At 35.0% G+C, this 18,208-nt stretch overlaps 10 protein-coding genes across 10 annotated transcripts; 4 read left to right on the forward strand and 6 right to left on the reverse strand. All coding sequences in view use genetic code 12, as the record gives it.

The window, feature by feature from the left end:
• Window positions 1-335: 335 nt before the first annotated feature.
• PCL7 (Pcl7p) lies at window positions 336-2,522 on the reverse strand (the record flags this gene model as incomplete). The annotated part of the gene is made up of 1 exon (XM_064883066.1): window positions 336-2,522. One exon carries the CDS (start codon window positions 2,520-2,522, stop codon window positions 336-338), a length of 2,187 nt encoding a protein of 728 aa, XP_064738628.1.
• A 1,608-nt stretch (window positions 2,523-4,130) lies between these two features.
• RJT21DRAFT_1317 (uncharacterized protein) lies at window positions 4,131-4,457 on the forward strand (the record flags this gene model as incomplete). Its single annotated transcript, XM_064883077.1, has 1 exon — window positions 4,131-4,457. The coding sequence occupies one exon, from the start codon at window positions 4,131-4,133 to the stop codon at window positions 4,455-4,457; it is 327 nt and encodes a 108-aa protein (XP_064738629.1).
• A 575-nt stretch (window positions 4,458-5,032) lies between these two features.
• Window positions 5,033-6,485, reverse strand: RJT21DRAFT_34858 (uncharacterized protein). The gene has a single exon (XM_064884237.1). It carries the CDS (start codon window positions 6,321-6,323, stop codon window positions 5,274-5,276), a length of 1,050 nt encoding a protein of 349 aa, XP_064738630.1. The 5' UTR covers window positions 6,324-6,485; the 3' UTR covers window positions 5,033-5,273.
• An 894-nt stretch (window positions 6,486-7,379) lies between these two features.
• On the reverse strand, window positions 7,380-8,768 carry RJT21DRAFT_34862 (microtubule-binding protein). The gene has a single exon (XM_064884238.1). The coding sequence runs from the start codon at window positions 8,632-8,634 to the stop codon at window positions 7,588-7,590; it is 1,047 nt and encodes a 348-aa protein (XP_064738631.1). The 5' UTR covers window positions 8,635-8,768; the 3' UTR covers window positions 7,380-7,587.
• Window positions 8,769-9,379: 611 nt separating this feature from the next.
• CHO1 (CDP-diacylglycerol-serine O-phosphatidyltransferase) lies at window positions 9,380-10,210 on the forward strand (the record flags this gene model as incomplete). The annotated part of the gene is made up of 1 exon (XM_064883094.1): window positions 9,380-10,210. The coding sequence occupies one exon, from the start codon at window positions 9,380-9,382 to the stop codon at window positions 10,208-10,210; it is 831 nt and encodes a 276-aa protein (XP_064738632.1).
• Window positions 10,211-10,342: 132 nt separating this feature from the next.
• On the reverse strand, window positions 10,343-10,894 carry FGR39 (Fgr39p; the record flags this gene model as incomplete). Its single annotated transcript, XM_064883105.1, has 1 exon — window positions 10,343-10,894. One exon carries the CDS (start codon window positions 10,892-10,894, stop codon window positions 10,343-10,345), a length of 552 nt encoding a protein of 183 aa, XP_064738633.1.
• A 169-nt stretch (window positions 10,895-11,063) lies between these two features.
• Window positions 11,064-12,986, forward strand: TIM50 (protein translocase subunit). Its single transcript, XM_064884239.1, has one exon. The coding sequence runs from the start codon at window positions 11,182-11,184 to the stop codon at window positions 12,655-12,657; it is 1,476 nt and encodes a 491-aa protein (XP_064738634.1). The 5' UTR covers window positions 11,064-11,181; the 3' UTR covers window positions 12,658-12,986.
• A 1,032-nt stretch (window positions 12,987-14,018) lies between these two features.
• On the forward strand, window positions 14,019-15,474 carry HAP43 (Hap43p). Its single transcript, XM_064881726.1, has one exon. The coding sequence runs from the start codon at window positions 14,105-14,107 to the stop codon at window positions 15,377-15,379; it is 1,275 nt and encodes a 424-aa protein (XP_064738635.1). The 5' UTR covers window positions 14,019-14,104; the 3' UTR covers window positions 15,380-15,474.
• Window positions 15,475-15,491: 17 nt separating this feature from the next.
• RJT21DRAFT_1324 (uncharacterized protein) lies at window positions 15,492-16,763 on the reverse strand (the record flags this gene model as incomplete). Its single annotated transcript, XM_064883127.1, has 1 exon — window positions 15,492-16,763. One exon carries the CDS (start codon window positions 16,761-16,763, stop codon window positions 15,492-15,494), a length of 1,272 nt encoding a protein of 423 aa, XP_064738636.1.
• Window positions 16,764-16,886: 123 nt separating this feature from the next.
• On the reverse strand, window positions 16,887-18,206 carry ARL3 (Arf family GTPase). The gene has a single exon (XM_064884240.1). It carries the CDS (start codon window positions 17,741-17,743, stop codon window positions 17,009-17,011), a length of 735 nt encoding a protein of 244 aa, XP_064738637.1. The 5' UTR covers window positions 17,744-18,206; the 3' UTR covers window positions 16,887-17,008.
• Window positions 18,207-18,208: the final 2 nt, after the last annotated feature.

Genomic DNA, 18,208 nt, shown 5'->3' on the forward strand with positions numbered 1-18,208 from the left:
GAGAAACCACAAAATCTAAAAGGACCACAAATTGCCTAATCGGGCTACAACTTAAGCTAGCTAAGAGATTTGGTTGCAACATCAGTGTACTTGAACAAGTTGAACCGCTACTATAGAAATATAAGCAGTAAGTGAGTGCCTTCTCCTGCAATTACATATCTTACACTTTCCGGATTCTGATAAGCGAGCAGGCTACAAAGCAGTTAAGACTGCTACAGTGCATTCAGTGAATGAGTGCTTTTGAATTAGAGTTAATTTTCATGTTTTTCAGTAGTGTATATTGTAAGTATTGTAAATAGGAGTGAGTGAATTAAAGTAACTTAGAGTATGAAGGCTTAAGCCTCCTTTTTGACATCTTCTTCGTTATGATTGGTGACTAACTCATTAGCGAGTTGCTCTCTTTTCCAGAATCTCAAGAGTAAATCTCCATAATTCTGTAAATCTTCTACAGAAATCATCAACTTAAAGTCAAGTAATAATAAGAATTGTAGTTCGAGGTAATTCAATTCCTCTAGTGGTAATCCGCCTACTTTGGCATATCTTAAATTTTTGTAGAAGATATCACTAAAGAATTTAGATGATACTGTTATACCAGATATGATTAATCTATGAATGTTATAGGAATCCATAACAAATAATTGTTCTATATCTGATGTACCTGATCCAGAATTATCACCAGAGTTTATTTCGTTATTAATGGCAGATGATGAGTTCAATCCATTCTTATTATTGTTATTATTGGATTTATGTTGATTCAAGTTATTGGCCTTCTTAGCTATTCTATCAAAGTAGACCAACAATGAAAGAAATACATCATTAGTGACTGGACAATACTTTAACACTCTGGCCAAATATGCATGGAGTGATATACCAGGAATGTTTGTACCGTGAAAGGCAAGAACATTGGCTAAGTATTTGTTTTTCATTTCATCTTCTTCATCATCAAGATCATCATCGACATCATCGTCGTCGTCATCATCAATATCATCATCGTCATCATCGTCATCGATATCTTCATCATACTCTTCTGCATCAACATCAATGACTTGATCGTGATCAATTTCTACATCTCCATCTCCATCGTGATCAATAACAATGTTATCATCATCATCATCATCTACATTGATCACATCGACATCTACACGATGACGGCCATCTTCATCATTACTTCTAAGAGGAGATCTCACTCCACCCAGTTGATGATATTGATTATGATGAGAATGTTGTTGTTGTTGTTGTTGTTTCTGTTTAAGCAATCTTCTCGCCTTTCTCTTTGCTTTCTTTGCCTCAATCTTCTGTAGCTTCTTTTGTTTCTTCTCCTCTTTCAATTGCTGACGAATGGCTATAGTATTATTGAAATGATTGGGGTGTAGTTTGTCATTAGCCTCTATGATCTTTGTTAATAAGCATGATAACATCACTATCAAGTCATTAACAGGGAATTCTGCAATGTTCAAGTGCTCTTCATATGGTGCAGCAGTGGCACCACCTTCACCTTCATTAAGTTGTTGTTGTTGCTGTTGCTGAGTGCTCTCTTGAAGCAAAGAGGAGAAGAACTCTGAATAGGACATGTAATGGTCTGGTTCGGGAGGGTTATATGATTTCTGTTGTTGCTGTTGTTGCTGTTGTGGTTGTTGAGGTTGTTGAGATGGAGGTGCTTGTTGTTTAGCTGAATACATACTTTCATGAGCCTGAGTAGGCGTATTGCTCATTGTAGAAGTGTTGCTTCCAGATAACAGACGATTGTTGAATTGGGGTCTGTTAAGGAACTGGTTCTGGTGAGGACTAGGTTGGGGCTGTTGCTGGAGAGAGTTACCGAACCCACTACCATTGACAGGAAAGGAATTAGGGAACCTTTGCTGTTGTGATTGATACTGATACTGTTGAGGTGGTGGTTGGTGATGATGAGGTATAGACACGGAATGAGATGAGTAACTGTTACCCTGAGTAGGGTCAAAACTGGGAGGATTGAATGAAGAAGATGCTGAAACAAATGAGTTATGATTTGATACAGAATTGGCCGAATCCATTGATATGTTGGTAGTGGGGATGGCATGGGGCACTACGTTCTGAGGTTTATAACTACTTGAAGATGGTTGAGGTAAGGTCTGAGGTTGGGCCGAGATGAAGTTATTTGTAGATGGAATGGAAGGAGTATATGAGTGGTTAGATGAATACGAAGAACTAATTACAGTGGGAGTGTTATGACTAGATGGAATATAGTTGATGGGTTGGAAACTATTATTGGCCGAGTGATGATCATCGGTCGGTACTTTGGATGATGAGTACTGATCGTACTGAGGTGTAGTGGCATTTGGTATAACTATGTTAGACGATGATGATGCCGCTGACAAGAGATTCTTAGTCAAGTTGGATACTTGAGGTTTGTGTTGAAATGATGAGTTATGGGATTCAAGGTGATCAGTGCTAGTATTAGCGGAGGATGAAGCATGAGGAGGTTCATTAACTGGAGCACCATTTGTTGCCGAAGAATTGGAGTTTGGAGCTGGAGGTTCGGGCATGATCAGCGTGGCAGAGCCTGTTTTATAGTGAGAACTCATGACCAGTTTGTGATAGCTATTGATGAAGTGGATGTTTGTGATTATTCAAGATGGTCGATGGGAGGCTAAAAAGTCGGACAGAGCAGGAATTATGGGACAGACACAGGCCAAATTAGGAAGCAAGATTAATGGACAGATACTAACACTACCTGACCGTTTAATAGTAGGATAGGTTGCTTACTGGGGGATATTTCACACAGAGGTGGTGTTGATTAGTGGGCTCGAGGTTATGTGTCGGTTCTCGTTTTGTCTTTTTTCGACTTGACTTTCTATCTGTGTCTGTCTGTTTAGTTTGTGTCAGACATTGCTGACACAAGTGACTCTCTACACTGAAGCTACAAACTATTGACTATTACATTTACTATGTCTACGGTAACTGCTGCTGCTAAGTGTTGTTCTTTTGGTGGTAATGGTAGTGATGGTGGTGTTGGTTATAGACTACTAACGCTAACTTGTAGGATCTTCTCTTGCCAGGCCTAGATTCCTGTCCCACGTCTGGGGCGAGTGGGGGGAGTAGGGAGAAAAAGTCGGGAGTCAGCGAACTGTGCCCTAAGCGGTTACGAGTGTAGACATCTCATTGGATATTGTAGATAGAGAATAGTTATGAGTGAAGTTGTCAGTGTAATTGTAGGCGTAGGTATTGCTAGTGTCACACTACTGCTCGGTCATTTGTATTGTTCGTTATAGTGTGCTTAGGCTATACTTCACAAAACTCTAACTACTGCAGAGATGGTATATGGTGCTTATTTATTCTCAATTGGTCACTCAATTAGTCACTCAATTGGTGGTATCTTACTATATTACTGAAAAAATCTTTTCTCTGTCTCTATCTCTTTCTCTTCGCCATCTCTTCACAAGATAATGGTGCCATCACCAGCTGAGTACATCCTTCGGAAACGTCCTTCCTTCGACTCATTTCCGCTGTCTGACAGAATTCCTTCTCGTTGTCTTTATGTACAGGAATTGTCGGATGCTTCAAATCACGTGGGGGAATACGTCAAAATTGTTTAATTACGTTCCTGTTTCCACACCTAAAATGGAATAAGACCATGGCTGAGCTTGTTAATACCCTGCAAATACTTCAGCTGTCATAAGCCAATTATTGCGCTTCCTGAAATAATATTGGTACATTTTTTTTGTATCCTAAACAAGCGCTTCATTAATATGCAACAATATATAGGGAGAATTGCTCCAATTGCATATATACAAGATCTCTGTTATACTTCTATGACACTTGGGAAACAAATTATGATCAATCCCAACAATGCAGAGGTGCGATTTGAAACAATTCTTAATTTATAGTAATCTTTCAAAGTAATAATTATTTTATTCTAAAGGTTTTGACAGCGATTTCCTGCCAAATTTGGAAAAAAACATCTACGAAACTGAAATAGATAAATCAAACTAGCTTAACTAACAAAGATGACCTTTACATAACGTTGATATACAATGTTCAACGTATACTTTATGAATTGGGATTCTCTACGATATGATTAACTGTATTGAAATCAAACCCCGTTCCTGCATATAACCAACACACTAGCAAAAGAATATATTTGAAAAATTAATATGTCTCCCGTTACTTTATTATATTACAGCCAACTACAACACAACATGTCAACAGCTTCCAAAATCACATTTGCAGCTAGTTGTGCTCTTGCAGCAGGCTCATTTGTGTTTATCAACTACTCTCAGAATTTAGAGAGAGAGGTTAAAAGACAGGGACCTATCAAAGACGCAGCTAGAATTGAATCCAAACGTCAAAGCGACTTTTCTAAGAAGCAATTGGTTAATGATGCGGAGCATCGGGAACAACAAGAGTTGAGAGATAAATTGATAAAGTTACAACCATTAAGTGACGAAATCATTCGTGGTGAAGATAAACCTTCATCGTAGGTGAATGCCATTGTTTATGACCCCATTAACGAACCATACGACGACAATGTCTCCCTTTCTTCGTGTATATAATTAGATAACTACATAGTACAAGCCAAGCCTGTAAATAATATAATAAGAGATATCTAGTATGTTAGTGTTCTTGGAGACACCAGAATGTAGGAAAATAAGCCAACAATAATTGTTTAACTTCAGTTCTGATGTACTATGATGCACTTCTTTTTAGTATACGAACATGACATAAGTTAATGTCCAATTGAATAGCAGGTTTAAATCTTGCTTCAAGAAACGCACCAAAACGGTTTGTTGATAGAGAAGATGTTAGATCCGTAGCAAGATCAAGCCAAGATACTATAATTGGATCAATCACGTTCGATAGTTATAAAGAAGAAGTAGTAGAAGTAGTAGTCTAATAGTAATGGCTAACAAAAATTTTCATCTGCGGTGGGAGGAGACATCGCCTGCACACAGACATAATAAAACGACATAAATTTTGCAATAACTCAGAAGACATGAATTAAATGTAATAAGTATAAGAATGAAACGAATGGAGTAATAACTCTATAAATTTACTTTTGAACATATGAAAGATAAAATGTGAATTATACTAAAAACCAAAAAAGAATAAGAAACAACAAAAATGTCTGAAGCTAAAAACATAAAGATAGATAGACGGGTAAGATAGATAAATAAATAATAAATAAGATACACTTTTAAGAATCCAAATTTGAGCTTTTTATGTTTTATATTTTTTTCTTTGAAACTCTAGATCAACTAGATCATGGCTATACTGTTGCGGATGTATGATGGTAAAGGTTATGCCTCTAATTTACCTACCACTTCTTCATCATCCTGGAATGATTGGTTCACCTCAATGTCATCAATGTCGTCCTCATCAACGACTTTGGTTTTGACAACTTCATCCAATCTAGTAAAGTTGGCTAAGATAGGTGATTTACTGATACTGCTAGGAACAGCCTTATATGAAGGAGATGGTGACTTTAATTCATCATTAGTAGCTGTCGAAGGTATACTAGCAGATGGGGTAGTTTTCGTTACGTATTTGTTATTATCAAGATATCCACCAAGCATAGCAGGCGATGAAGGTGGAAGGGCATGATTATTGGAGTTAGGAAGAGATGGAGGATACTGACTGATTGAATTCATTCTATTATACTTACCCGACTTAGCATCTTCTTGTTGGTGATGTTCAATGTCAGAATTGTTGTCAAAGGTATTTTTAAATGATGGTGGTAGAACCACAGAAGCATTCTCATCTGCAGGTGGAGTTGGAGTAGTATGATTTGTATCTGCCGAATTCACAGGAGAGAATGGTGATTCATCGCTGTAGTTTTGGTGTGCATGAGTTTGAGAATTACTATGAGAATGAGAAGCCAGTCGAGGAGGTTGATGATGACCACTTGTAACAGTACCTGGTTCATTCATTCCAACCAAAATACTAGCAGCCTCTAATAATTGAACTTGTTGATGTTTAGATATGAGTAACTTCTTAGTAACGTTCCATTCTGGTGTATGTTCCCAAAGATGTTTAGCTAATGATGAGATATGCTTATACCCTTTTCCACAAGCTTCACACCTTAATTCTTCCTTTAATCTACCTGTCTCACCTTCACTAATTCTCCTTACTACGAATTCTCTTGATAAAGTAGGAACTGAACTAGATAATGGTGGTGAGTTTATATAGCTAGAAGTGGGTGATAATGCATTTCCTGGATGGTGATGATGGTGATGTTGATGAGCATGGTGAGGATGATTAGCATGCTGTTGCTGTTGGACCTTGACAGGAATGGTATATGGAGTAGTATTTGAATTACGCCTATTGTAGTTATATTGAGTAGCCGTCATTCGTGCCTAACTATTCCTTTCTTCAGTATTAATGTCTCTAATGGGACAAATTCTCACGTTACTGCCTTAATGAATAATAGGGAGTGCTAACAAGTGAACATATATACAGTTGACTCTATCTATGCTGTGGAGGTGTGTGGTAACAAGTTAACTACTGATCAATACTTAACTGGTCGTTGGATTTTCTTTGTCGTTGACTATTTTTTTTCAGACTTTTTTGTTAAATCCAATGTTGCGTGTTTGTCACTGGAGCTTTTCAGACACTTAATTTCTTAAACAAAAGTATACCTATATATCTTCAAAGTATACTTAGGAATCTTTAAAATGTCTCTGGATAAATATGGAGAGTTGAAGTTTTATGAATTTTTTAATATAGCTAATACAAAATTGATGAGATTTATTTATTTTAGAATTTTTTTTAGATGGGTCTACATGCAGGATACACACTTTTTAAAGATCAACTTTAAATTGGTAGAGAGAAACACGGTCCTGTGGGGGAGATAATCGACGTGTCAAGTTGAATAAGTTATTATTAGTGGGTTAAGAACCATATTGGGTATGACTACAAGAAAGTAAAAAAGAAAATTTGATGGGTTTCAAACCTAATAGAATCTACCAAACCCAATTCCGGTCATTCGGTTATAACCCAAAGAAAACATTTTAAAATAAAAATTAGATAAAAAAAAATTAAATAAAAATAAATTTAAAATGTAAACCCTTCTTAACGTGAAATATTGGGCTGCTAAAAATATTGCATTTTTCTTTCCTTTTGCAGGTTCGCAATTGTGCTTTTTACAGTTATAACTCAATCGACAGAAATATGCGCTTTTGCACGTGACCGTGCGCATTATAACGAGTATTAAATAACATATATACAAAAGTACTTTAAGACATAGACCGTAGAAATCCGGGCTGCAAAGTGATTCTAAAGCTCCGAAATATTTATAGTATGTCTGAAAATCAATTTATGATTAAAAAAGTCAAAAAAGATTCAGTAAAGGTACAGTATTACTCCACGTTAGAACTAAATTGAATCAACTTTTGAAAATAACAGTAAAAATATACTTGTGTAATAGTTTTACATAGTACACTATTTATGAGTCCCGTTAGACAACGATCGATGGATTTATTCTATAATGAAGAATTTTTTCTAATTCTGGTGTGATTGGATTGTAGTTTGTTGCTGCAAAAAAACGACTGAAAGAACCAAAGATTTATTAAACTATGCATTATGTACCGAACTATATAGGAATTAACAATTGAGTTAGAAAGATTCTGCGTCTAGGATATCTACATCATGATGTATGACAGAATCATCAATACCCATAGTCACACGATGAATATTCTCATCATTAATGTGATTAGGTTGACTCTCATTATCTTGAGATACTTGAAATCCCGGTTCTGTCATATATAGAATCGATTGAATTTGTTGACCTAATGCTGGAACTGTTAATGAAGCTAAACTTTCATCATTATTTTCATGACCATCTAAAATATTTTGAATTAAAATTTCGATTTCCCGTAATTTATTAAAATAAAAATTTCGTTCTGTCTCTAAACTTTCCGACAGAAGTTTATACTGATTTAATTCTTCATTAAGATGATTAATTTCTTGAATGGATTCATTCAATTCTTTATTCAATTGATTAACCTTAAAAGAAGAAGTTGATGTTACTGGTTGGACCTGATTGATGGTATTTGAAGGAGTTAATGGCCTAGTATTTGTATTGGAAACACGTCTTGTATTCTTTGGATTATTTATAGTAGAACTAGAATTATTATTGGAAGTTGGTAGGGATTTACGATGAGTCAAACCTGTTGATGAAGAAGAAGAAGAAGAAACAGATGACGAAGAATTAACCCTTGATCCGGCACTATTATTATTGGTGCTTATCGCTGATCCACTATTAACTCGTAAGGTATCTGAATTTCCACTAACCTTTCTTCTTGATTTAGGATCATAACTATTATCATTAACTCGTTTATTTTCCAACCAGAACTTTCTAAACCATTGTAATAATTCCAAATTATCTTGAAGTCGACATTTTACTAATTTTTCAACATCAATATTTTTTGTAATTCTATGCTTATTGAATCCAGCTTGTAATACTTTCCAATTTTGTCTATAATCATATTCACCATTAGCATTATCAAACTTCACTTTCAACATTGGAATTCCTCCTACTATAGAATCCAATAATTGACAAAAGGCTGCTCCTGTCCCACATTGCTCAACTTTAGTATAGTTTAGTTCTAAAGTCGAATTTAACCATTGTAATAATTCTGATCTTGACTCACTTACCACCATAATTTCTTCTTGTCTATTGTTTACTCCGATTTACAAATGCTACTTGACAATGGATAGGGTCAGAGGTTTTCCATTCGATTCTCGATACGTTCAATTGATTAAGTGGTTCCCCTCCGTCTTAGTATACGTAGTTAGATCTTTTTTCTTATGTTTACATTTCGTTTGTAACAGATATAAAACGTTCCTGCAGAAAATCTTAGAGAGAGAGAGAGAGAGATCCATACACCAGCATTAAGGTGCACTACACCCATACCACAGTACTTAACAGCACACTTATGGCATGTGAAATTTCCACGAGGATGACTGATGGGTACAGCCATTTTTCAACCAACAAATTATAAACCACACCATAAAATGATGACCATTAGCTTTTAAACCTCTAGCTTTATTTATCTTTTATTAACTACTGAGTTCAATTCCAGTTCATTATCACTCTGTGCCAATTTGAACTAATTGCTACATAGAATTGTATATAAAAAGTGGTTTAAGCCTTAGATTTTTTCTTGAGTCTGTATTAGGAAATAACCATCTCACGAAGAGCAATTTGACATAACTACACTCATATCTACTTTGTAAGTGTATCAACCAATTGTTCATTTAATTGCTTTAATAGTTTCAATCTCAATTGTCTCAATTGTCTCAAAGCACGAATTCGTCAGATCAAGTCAGTCAATTTTTCATATACTATAAAAAGTATAAAGTGCCACGCCCCAGACCACATCAGACATTTAATATTTGATAAACCATGGCCTCAGACTCATCTGCCCAAGCATCGGGGTTTAAGAAGTTATCAGAATCAGCCATTATCTCCGATTCAGAATTCGATACTGACGAATTATCAACCCACCCTGAAGAAATTAAATCACATCCACCTATTAGAAGATCATCATCGTTATTTTCATTGAAAGATGAATTACCAAGACCTGATCAAAAGGAGTACACAGCCTTTATTGAAGATAATAGACATTTTTCATTAATTAGAAATTTACATATGGCTGATTTCATTACTTTATTAAATGGATTTAGTGGATTTTATTCAATTATCTCATGTTTAAGATATACTTTAACTGGAAAATCTCATTATGTTCAAAGAGCTCATTTCTTTATCTGTTTAGGATTATTCTTTGATTTCTTTGATGGTAGAGTTGCAAGATTAAGAAACAAAGCTTCATTAATGGGTCAAGAGTTAGATTCCTTAGCCGATTTAATATCTTTTGGAGTAAGTCCTGCTACAATTGCTTTTGCTATTGGATTTCAATCCACTGTTGATGTCTTACTCTTAACTTTTTGGGTCTTATGTGGATTAACAAGATTGGCTAGATTTAATATTACTGCTCAAGTAATTCCTAAAGATGAACATGGTAAATCAAAATATTTTGAAGGATTCCCAATTCCTACTAATTTAGCCTGGGTGTTTTTCTTTGCTTTCTTGGTTTACAAAGATTGGATTGAAGATCAAATTCCTCTTGGTTATCTTTTTAAAGATACTGCGTTTGAATTTCATATTATTTCCATTGGATTCGCCTTACAAGGATGTGCTGAAATATCCAAATCATTAAGAATTCCAAAACCATAAACGACCATTAGTGACATGATATAGTAAAATAAAAACTTGCCCCATATTCTCTTCCTATACATAATATCTACATAGAGTTGCAACCATAACTTATTTTTTATTCTACTATATATACAATACATATTGGGCAACCTATACCTTTTTTGTAAATTGTGGTTTTTGGAAGCTTACTGTTTCAACATCTTTGAAATCTATGCCATTAAATTCTCCTGTTTGCAATTCTTGATAAACCTCCTTTGGAAAGTGCTGTGGATCCAATAACCCCAAATCATTAACCTTCATACTTAATGAATGTTTCCGATTCAGAAGCTCAAGAAGATGACATAAGTCCCAAAAGGAATTATTGATAGGTTTAAGCTTGAAAAGGTAAGCTAATCGAAATTTCCAACTCATTTGTCTACTGGAGATATCATTCTGAGTAAATCCCAATTTTGCACATTCATAATGAAATAATGCAAGCAAATAAAGAAGTTCTTCATTGGTAGATATCCGCATTATCAATTGCTCGATCTTCAGTTCTGTCGACGCACTGGCAAGAATCTTTTGTTGATCATCTACTTCCTTGATAAAGTTCAAAGATCTGAATATGATATTATTCTCAATACCACGACGTTGTTTGTCTGACTTGGTGGAGTATGAACACACACCCTTTGATAATATACCCCCATATCTTAACTCATGCATACCCAGCCATATTCGGCTAACACTTCTCCCTCTTACCAATCTATTTATCATTACTATGGTATATTTATCTCTTAAGTAACATATAAGGAATTTGAATATGTCCGGCTTCCTGTATATTAAAACAAAATGGATCGGAATTCGAAAAACGCAATACTCCTAAAAAATTTTCAGACCACCTTACCGGTGATATCATACTAAACTAACAAACTATCACCAAACTTGTAAATATTAATCTGACCCTCTCTTTATAGACTACACTCATACTTAACACTCATAGAAAAATCACCATGTTGAGTCGTTGTATGTTGAGAACTGTCGGTATGCCATTGCACACCAGAGTCATCTCGAGAGTGGCATTAACACCAATGTCAAAGTCATTACCAAAATTATTGACAGGAAGATATTATTCCACTGGTAAAGATGCTGATAAAAAGAAGTCAGAAAAACCTCAAAGTATTTTAACTGAAGATATCTTAGCTAAGGCAGGTTTTGAAGATATTGATCCTAAGAAACAAGAAGGTCAACAAGAACAACCAGAAACTGAAACTGAAACTGGATCCGAAGAAGATGCTTCTGAAAGATCTAGTAGAAGAAGTAGAAGAAGAGCTCAAACTTCAAAGGATATAAAACGTGAAAGAGCTGCCAATTTATTCTATTTACTTACTTTTGGTACTTCTGTTGTTGGTGTTGGTTATTTGAGTAGAAATTGGGATAACGAACAAGAACAAAAAGCTTTAGAAGCTACTAATATTGATAATGGATATACTCCTCAATTAATGTATGACAGATTATCTGCTAGATTAAGTTCATTATTTACTTTCTTTTCCGAACCAGCTTTTGAACAATTATTGCCACCACCCGCCCCAGAAGCTTACAGAAGACCATTAACTTTAGTATTAACTTTAGATGATTTATTAGTTCATTCTTCTTGGGATACTAAACATGGTTGGAGAACTGCTAAAAGACCAGGTTTAGATTATTTCCTTGGTTACTTATCTCAATACTATGAAATTGTTATCTTTGGTTCTAATTATCAAGTTTATTCCGATAAAACTGTCAACAAATTAGATCCGTACCATGCTTTCATCTCTTATGCTTTATATAAAGAAGCTTGTCGTTACAAAGATGGTAAAAATATTAAAGATTTATCATTATTAAATAGAGATTTAGGTAAAACCGTTATGGTTGAAGTTGATCCAAATTGTGCTTCATTACAACCAGAAAATTCAATTGTTCTTAATCCATGGGATGGTCAAGCTGATGATTATTTAGTTAAATTGATTCCATTTTTGGAATATTTGGCTACTCAACCAGTTAAAGACGTTAGACCAATCTTAAATTCATTCAAAGATAGAAGTAATATCATTGAAGAATTCGAAGAAAGAGAAAAACTTTTAAGACAAAGATGGGCAGAAGATAACAAAAATTTATTAAAAAATGTAGGTAAACCAAATGCTGGTACATTCTTAGCTCAATTATTTGGAGTTCCAAGTTTTAATAAAGAACCTAAAATGCCATTAGATATCATTAGAGAACATGGACAATTCCAATACCAACAAATGATTAAACATTTGAATGAAAATATCCAAAAGTTCTTAGAAGATGATAAAAAATTCACTGAGCAATTTGGTAAAACTAGTATTAATAAATTGTTAACTGAAGAAAGACCAAGTCCTGAAAAGATTGCTCAAATGCAAGCTGAATTCAAACAAAAGCAAGAACAAGAAGAAGCTGCTGCTGCTGCTGCTGCTGGAAGCAAATAATGAATAATCAATTTTCTGTATATATAATTACGTCCTGTACTTTAAGTAATACAAACTTTGTATGAAGTGGATTCCGGTATCTAAGCGCAATAGTTTGTAGTTTGTAGTTATGGCTTAATTAAGCGAAGGTTGAGTACCTACCCGCACTATCACCGAAATCGGCTTGTCCCAATGCCCACACAATAAAAGAGAAGAAGCACTGTTAATTGCAGTAGAACTAATTTCTTACAGGAATAATTATAGGCAAGGCTGTAACCGAATCAATATAAGGTACCATCACCTGACATAAATAATTTGTAGTAGTGTAAACGATTTCCTCACGTAATCAGTATAGCGCAGAGTAATCAGTCAGTCGTACACGAGCCCTTAACACATGCCTACAATTTTCGCTACATAGTAAATGAGATTGGAAATGCCAACGAATACTGTTGTACAATTAATACAATTACTCCTATATTATTTAATGTTACTAATCAACAATTCCAAGCTTCTTATTCTCCCCTGCAGCCAATAAGAGTCGGGGGTTCAAGAATTTCTCCTCCCCATACAGTGAGTTATTTAGCCATAATTGGGTCACAATGACACAAAAAGATTTTTATCTTTTCCATCAGCACATTTCTTTTTTTTTGTTAGGCTAGCCCACTCGTCCCCAAAAACACTATACCGAAATTGAATTACTAACTATTAAGATCTTTTCTTTTGTCATAGGGTTCTATAGTAGAAGAAACCATTTAATAATCAATAGAATATGAGTGCCAAAGCCAGTATAGCTCCTAGACTGTATGGTTCACCCCCATCATCAGCTGGTTCACCACCTTCTAGTGGTTCCACTCCTAGACCTATAGTGTCCAATCTATTAAAACCTGGTTCGACACCTCCTTCAGCAGCAAATAGTCCACCTGCTAATAATATAATTACATCTTCAATAAATAGAGTTCAAGTACAACCCAATAATAATACTACTACTTCAACTACTCATATCATAACTTCAAAAGAATGGGTATTACCTCCAAGGCCAAAGCCAGGAAGAAAACCTAGTGTAGATACTCCAGCTTCTAAGAGGAAAGCACAAAATAGGGCTGCTCAAAGAGCATTCAGAGAAAGAAGAGCCACCAGAGTTCAAGAATTAGAAGAAAAATTAATGGAACAGGAAAAGGAAAAGGAAATCAAAGAACTTGCATTGATTAATACTATAAACAAATTAAAGGTTGAAAACCAATTCTTGTTAAAGAATTTAGAACAAATGAAGAGTGAAATAGGTTCATTAAAGACAAACCAAGCTAAATTAAATCAACAACAAAAGCAGATTTCTCAACCACATGGCCAAGTTCAAATTGCTCTGAACAATCAACAACCTCAGCAACAACAACAAGTTCAACAACAACCATTCAAAGCTACTTTCTCTTTAGGTGGTTTCAGTGCCCATAATTCTCCCATTAGTCAACCTATGGGATCTCCTGCTAGTTCAAACTATTCTGTTCAGCAAATATCTCCTGCTCCTTCCGCTGACTCACCTCCTGGTTATTCATCTAATACTTCATATTTGCGTCATAATTCTATAAACAAATCTACTACATCTTTGAATGCAATGACAGCAAACACAACTCCAGATAAAAATAATCAAACCAAGCAATCAATTGATTCAAGTAATTTTGATTGTGGAATTTGTCTCAAGGATGAATGTTTATGTGAAACTGTAGGATTGAAAGATCCAAAGCCAGAAGATAGTCAGAAAGTACTTGATGAAAAGTTGAAATCTTTCAAGCCCATGGCTGCAGTTTCATTAAGTTCTAAGAAAAAGAGACCAGTATCTGCTATGAATGACAATGTTAAAGAGATCGATTTCACCCAAAAGTTCAAACTGAAGCCAATGCCAGATCTTAAGAAATTAAAGAAGTCGGCTTCAGTTTCAAACGGGTTTGAATTTAATGAGAATTCTCCAGTTGAAAATTGTGGTTTCTGTTCCGATGATACTCCTTGTGTATGTAGAGAAGCTGCAAAGGAAGCTGCCCTTATAAACGAAAATCTCAATAGACAAGCTTCAGTTACTACCAACTCAGAAATGGGTACAAAGTCCTTACCACCTATTCAAGTTGATTTGAACAATGGATTCAGAAAATCTTCATTACCAGTAATGCATCCGGGTCCATCAGTTGAAATTAGTAATATCGCTAATTTAACTCCTGGAGCTGTACCCAATGTGGTTACTCCAACAACTAGAAGATCAGATTCTGTATCTTCCATGATTAAGAATAGTTCAACTACTGATTTATCTGAGGAAAAGTCTTCAAATTCAGATGGTGGTTGTACTGGTAATCCAGGTACTTGTCGTCAATGTCAAATGGATCCAATGTCTACATTATTTTGTACTACTGTTGCTAGTAAGAATCAAGCTCCAACTTCTGCCACTGTAGCAGGAGGTATTTTATCTAGATCCGGGTCTAAAACCAATCTTCCATCATTTACCAGCCTTAATGCTGGTACTAACTCATCCACAACTAGTAGTATGAATTCTCGCCCTTCGACTCCTGGACCGAATTCAAGTAATTCTGGAATCTTTATACCTTGTGCCGATGCTTATAAAACATTATCAAGACATAAAAATTTCAATTCAGCTGATTTTGGTACATTGGTAGGCAAGTTAACTACAAGGGGTATGCAAGTGGAGGTTCAATCAGTTGCAAATGTTTTAAGGGAATTGGATAGAAGGTTATACAATTAGGAACTTTTTTTATTTTCAAGGTTATTCATATATATTTAGCTACATTCAATTCTTCAATTTCATTATTTAATAATATAACAAACGTTTACATTACTTATAAAACTAGAACTATTTAGTTACTTTTAGTCACGTAGGCACCTGGAAGACCTTGCACTATATCAAGACACTTCTTTTCGCTATCTCCTGTTTCAGAGTCTAGCACTACTTGGTGATCATGTAAATCATGCCTTGCATTTTCATGTATTAAACCATCATTACCAGTAGAAGAAGGAGGGCCAGAAGTAGCAGAGCCATAAGCAGCTGGGGCTCCAATACCGGCAATACCACTCAAAGGAATTCGAGTTGCAAATGATTTAGTCAGTTTCAGTTTCTCTTCTTCACCTTCAAGTGGGATAGGAGTTGAAATAGATTCATTATCAAGAGTTTTAGTTGAAGCGTTTTCATCAACAGTGTTGTCTCTTAAATTAGGATTTAACAAAGATACTCCGCCAGCTTTAGAAAAATATGACTCCGTGTTTCGGTTCCCAGAACGTTCATTAGACTGGAGTTTTGATTTCTCAATGGATTTCTTGTTAGTTTGCTCGTCCTCCAGGTCCAAGTAACTCTTTCCAGAAGGAACCCCTGGTATTGCATCATATTCCTCAGCTACGGCTTTTGGATTTTCTCTTCTATCATCACCTTCAACGACTCGCTCAATATAAGGTTTAGTTGTATTAACATCTACTGCCTTTCTAGCTTCTGCAAGATGCACTTTCGTAATAGCGTCCTCTTCAGGATTTGAATTATTTTCAGATAAAATGGCATGTTTTTGTAATCTAGATTCCATCAATTTTCTCTGCTTTTTAGTCATCATAACTGCCTTAGTAGCTTCCTCGCCAGGTTGAAGATTATCACTTAAACCACCTTGAGTATCCTTTGCTTTAAAAAACAGTCCTACACCGGCTCTCAATTCAGCATCATCTGTATATAAGGGATTATCATTTTTTGATAATTCAGGATGTGGATCTACAACTGCTTTATCAGTTGTCTCTTTTTCATTAGTATAATCTGTAAAGACATCTTGTGGAACAGGTTCAGTAGAGTACACTGGAGGGTTATCACGAAGATTGCCCATAGCAGTTCTCTTTATAATATGGGGATCATATTCACTGTTAGTGGCATAATCTGAAGGTTCATACACATTATGAATAGGCTGAGCTAAGTCAGCTTTACGGTCAGTGATTTGAGGTTCATTTGTGAACTCGGGAGGAGCATCGATCGAATCAATGATTCTCAGCTTTTCTTGCTCATCTAATTTTGCACCCGAATCTTGACTGTGATGGTTAAGCTTATGAACTTGCTTTTTAAGCTTAGTAAAAATATTGTCGTTGTCGTTGGAAGGCATATTGGAGTAGTAATAGATTATCAACTTATTAATACAATTAATATTACAGGTAAAGAGTTAAAATTAGAAAAATGTGAAGTATGAACGAATTTAGGGGCATTTTGATAGCAATCATAAAATGCGAAATGCTGTGTAGTGGAACAATGGAATGAGAAAAATGCACATACATATACAAAAGTCACAAGAGGGATTGAATATGATAAAATAATGCAATAAAATTTATAATAGAGAAACTAACCAACTAACTATCTATACTCTGGACTCTTTTGACTCTTATTATATATCAAACGAGTTACTAGCCACTCTAAACTCTCTTGAAGTCCCTGATTTTCTAATACTGAGACGGGTAATAATTTGGAATCGGTAGCTTCAAGTTCACTAACCAATTGTATAAAAACTCCTGTTTTTAATGATACTAAATCTACTGCCTGTGGTAAGTCCTGCTTATTGGCTAGCATGAGAATAGGAACATTAACAATAGCTTCAGCTGTTCCATTAATATTGGACCATGTTTGATCATGAGCAATCTCTATCAATGTCTCATAACATTCTTGAAATCTAGCAGTATCTGTGGAATCAATTATAAATATAATTCCATGACATGAATTATAATATCGTGACCACATATTTCTTAATGATTTTTGACCTCCAAGATCCCAGAATTTAAGATTTATATTCCGAAATTGGGATGAGAATTCCGAATCGCTATTAGATTGAAATTTAATTGTAGTTGTATTTTGCCCTACAGTGGGTAATATTCTTCTAGATTTTAATATATCTGAAGTGGATTTAGGGGTATCACTACTTTGTCCATCTTTTACCTTAGACTTAGATTTAGTAGTATCTGTCGGTGATGGATAAAGTAATTTAACATGTTCTAGAAATGTCGTTTTACCGGCATTATCTAACCCTAATATAAGAATATTGTACTGTTCTCGTTTAGTATATTGTGTGTACAATGAAGATGCCAAATGAAACATTATTATTTCATTAATCACTTTCCCCCTCCACCGATTGTGTTATATATCTACAAGTCCTCACGTGTGTTAATTATGCTTGAATCAATATAGGATATATTTCCGTACTTATCTACGTGTTTATATCTTACTAACTATTTGGGGCTTTTACCCGGACGTTCCTTGGCCCCATACAAAAAGAGCAGGGCACACTAACAAAATTTTTCAGCCGATGGAGTAGTACTACGAACTAATAACTAAGTAACTAAGTAGTTAATTAACACAGTTACCTATGTAAAGTGTATGTATAATACTTACAGATGTTTGACAGTACACATTGGTTCATGTGATGAATAATTTGATAGGGACAACTGAGTGATTCGATGACGATGTTGTCAAATAAGATAGTAGAAATATCTGAACCTAACCAATGTGTAACTACTAAACACACATCTATAATCTATGGATTTTTAAAGAGTGAATTTACTA

The sequence above is a fragment of the Scheffersomyces amazonensis genome (genome assembly GCF_036850825.1).
Source record: "Scheffersomyces amazonensis strain UFMG-HMD-26.3 chromosome Unknown RJT21scaffold_3, whole genome shotgun sequence".
Classification (NCBI taxonomy): domain Eukaryota; kingdom Fungi; phylum Ascomycota; class Pichiomycetes; order Serinales; family Debaryomycetaceae; genus Scheffersomyces; species Scheffersomyces amazonensis.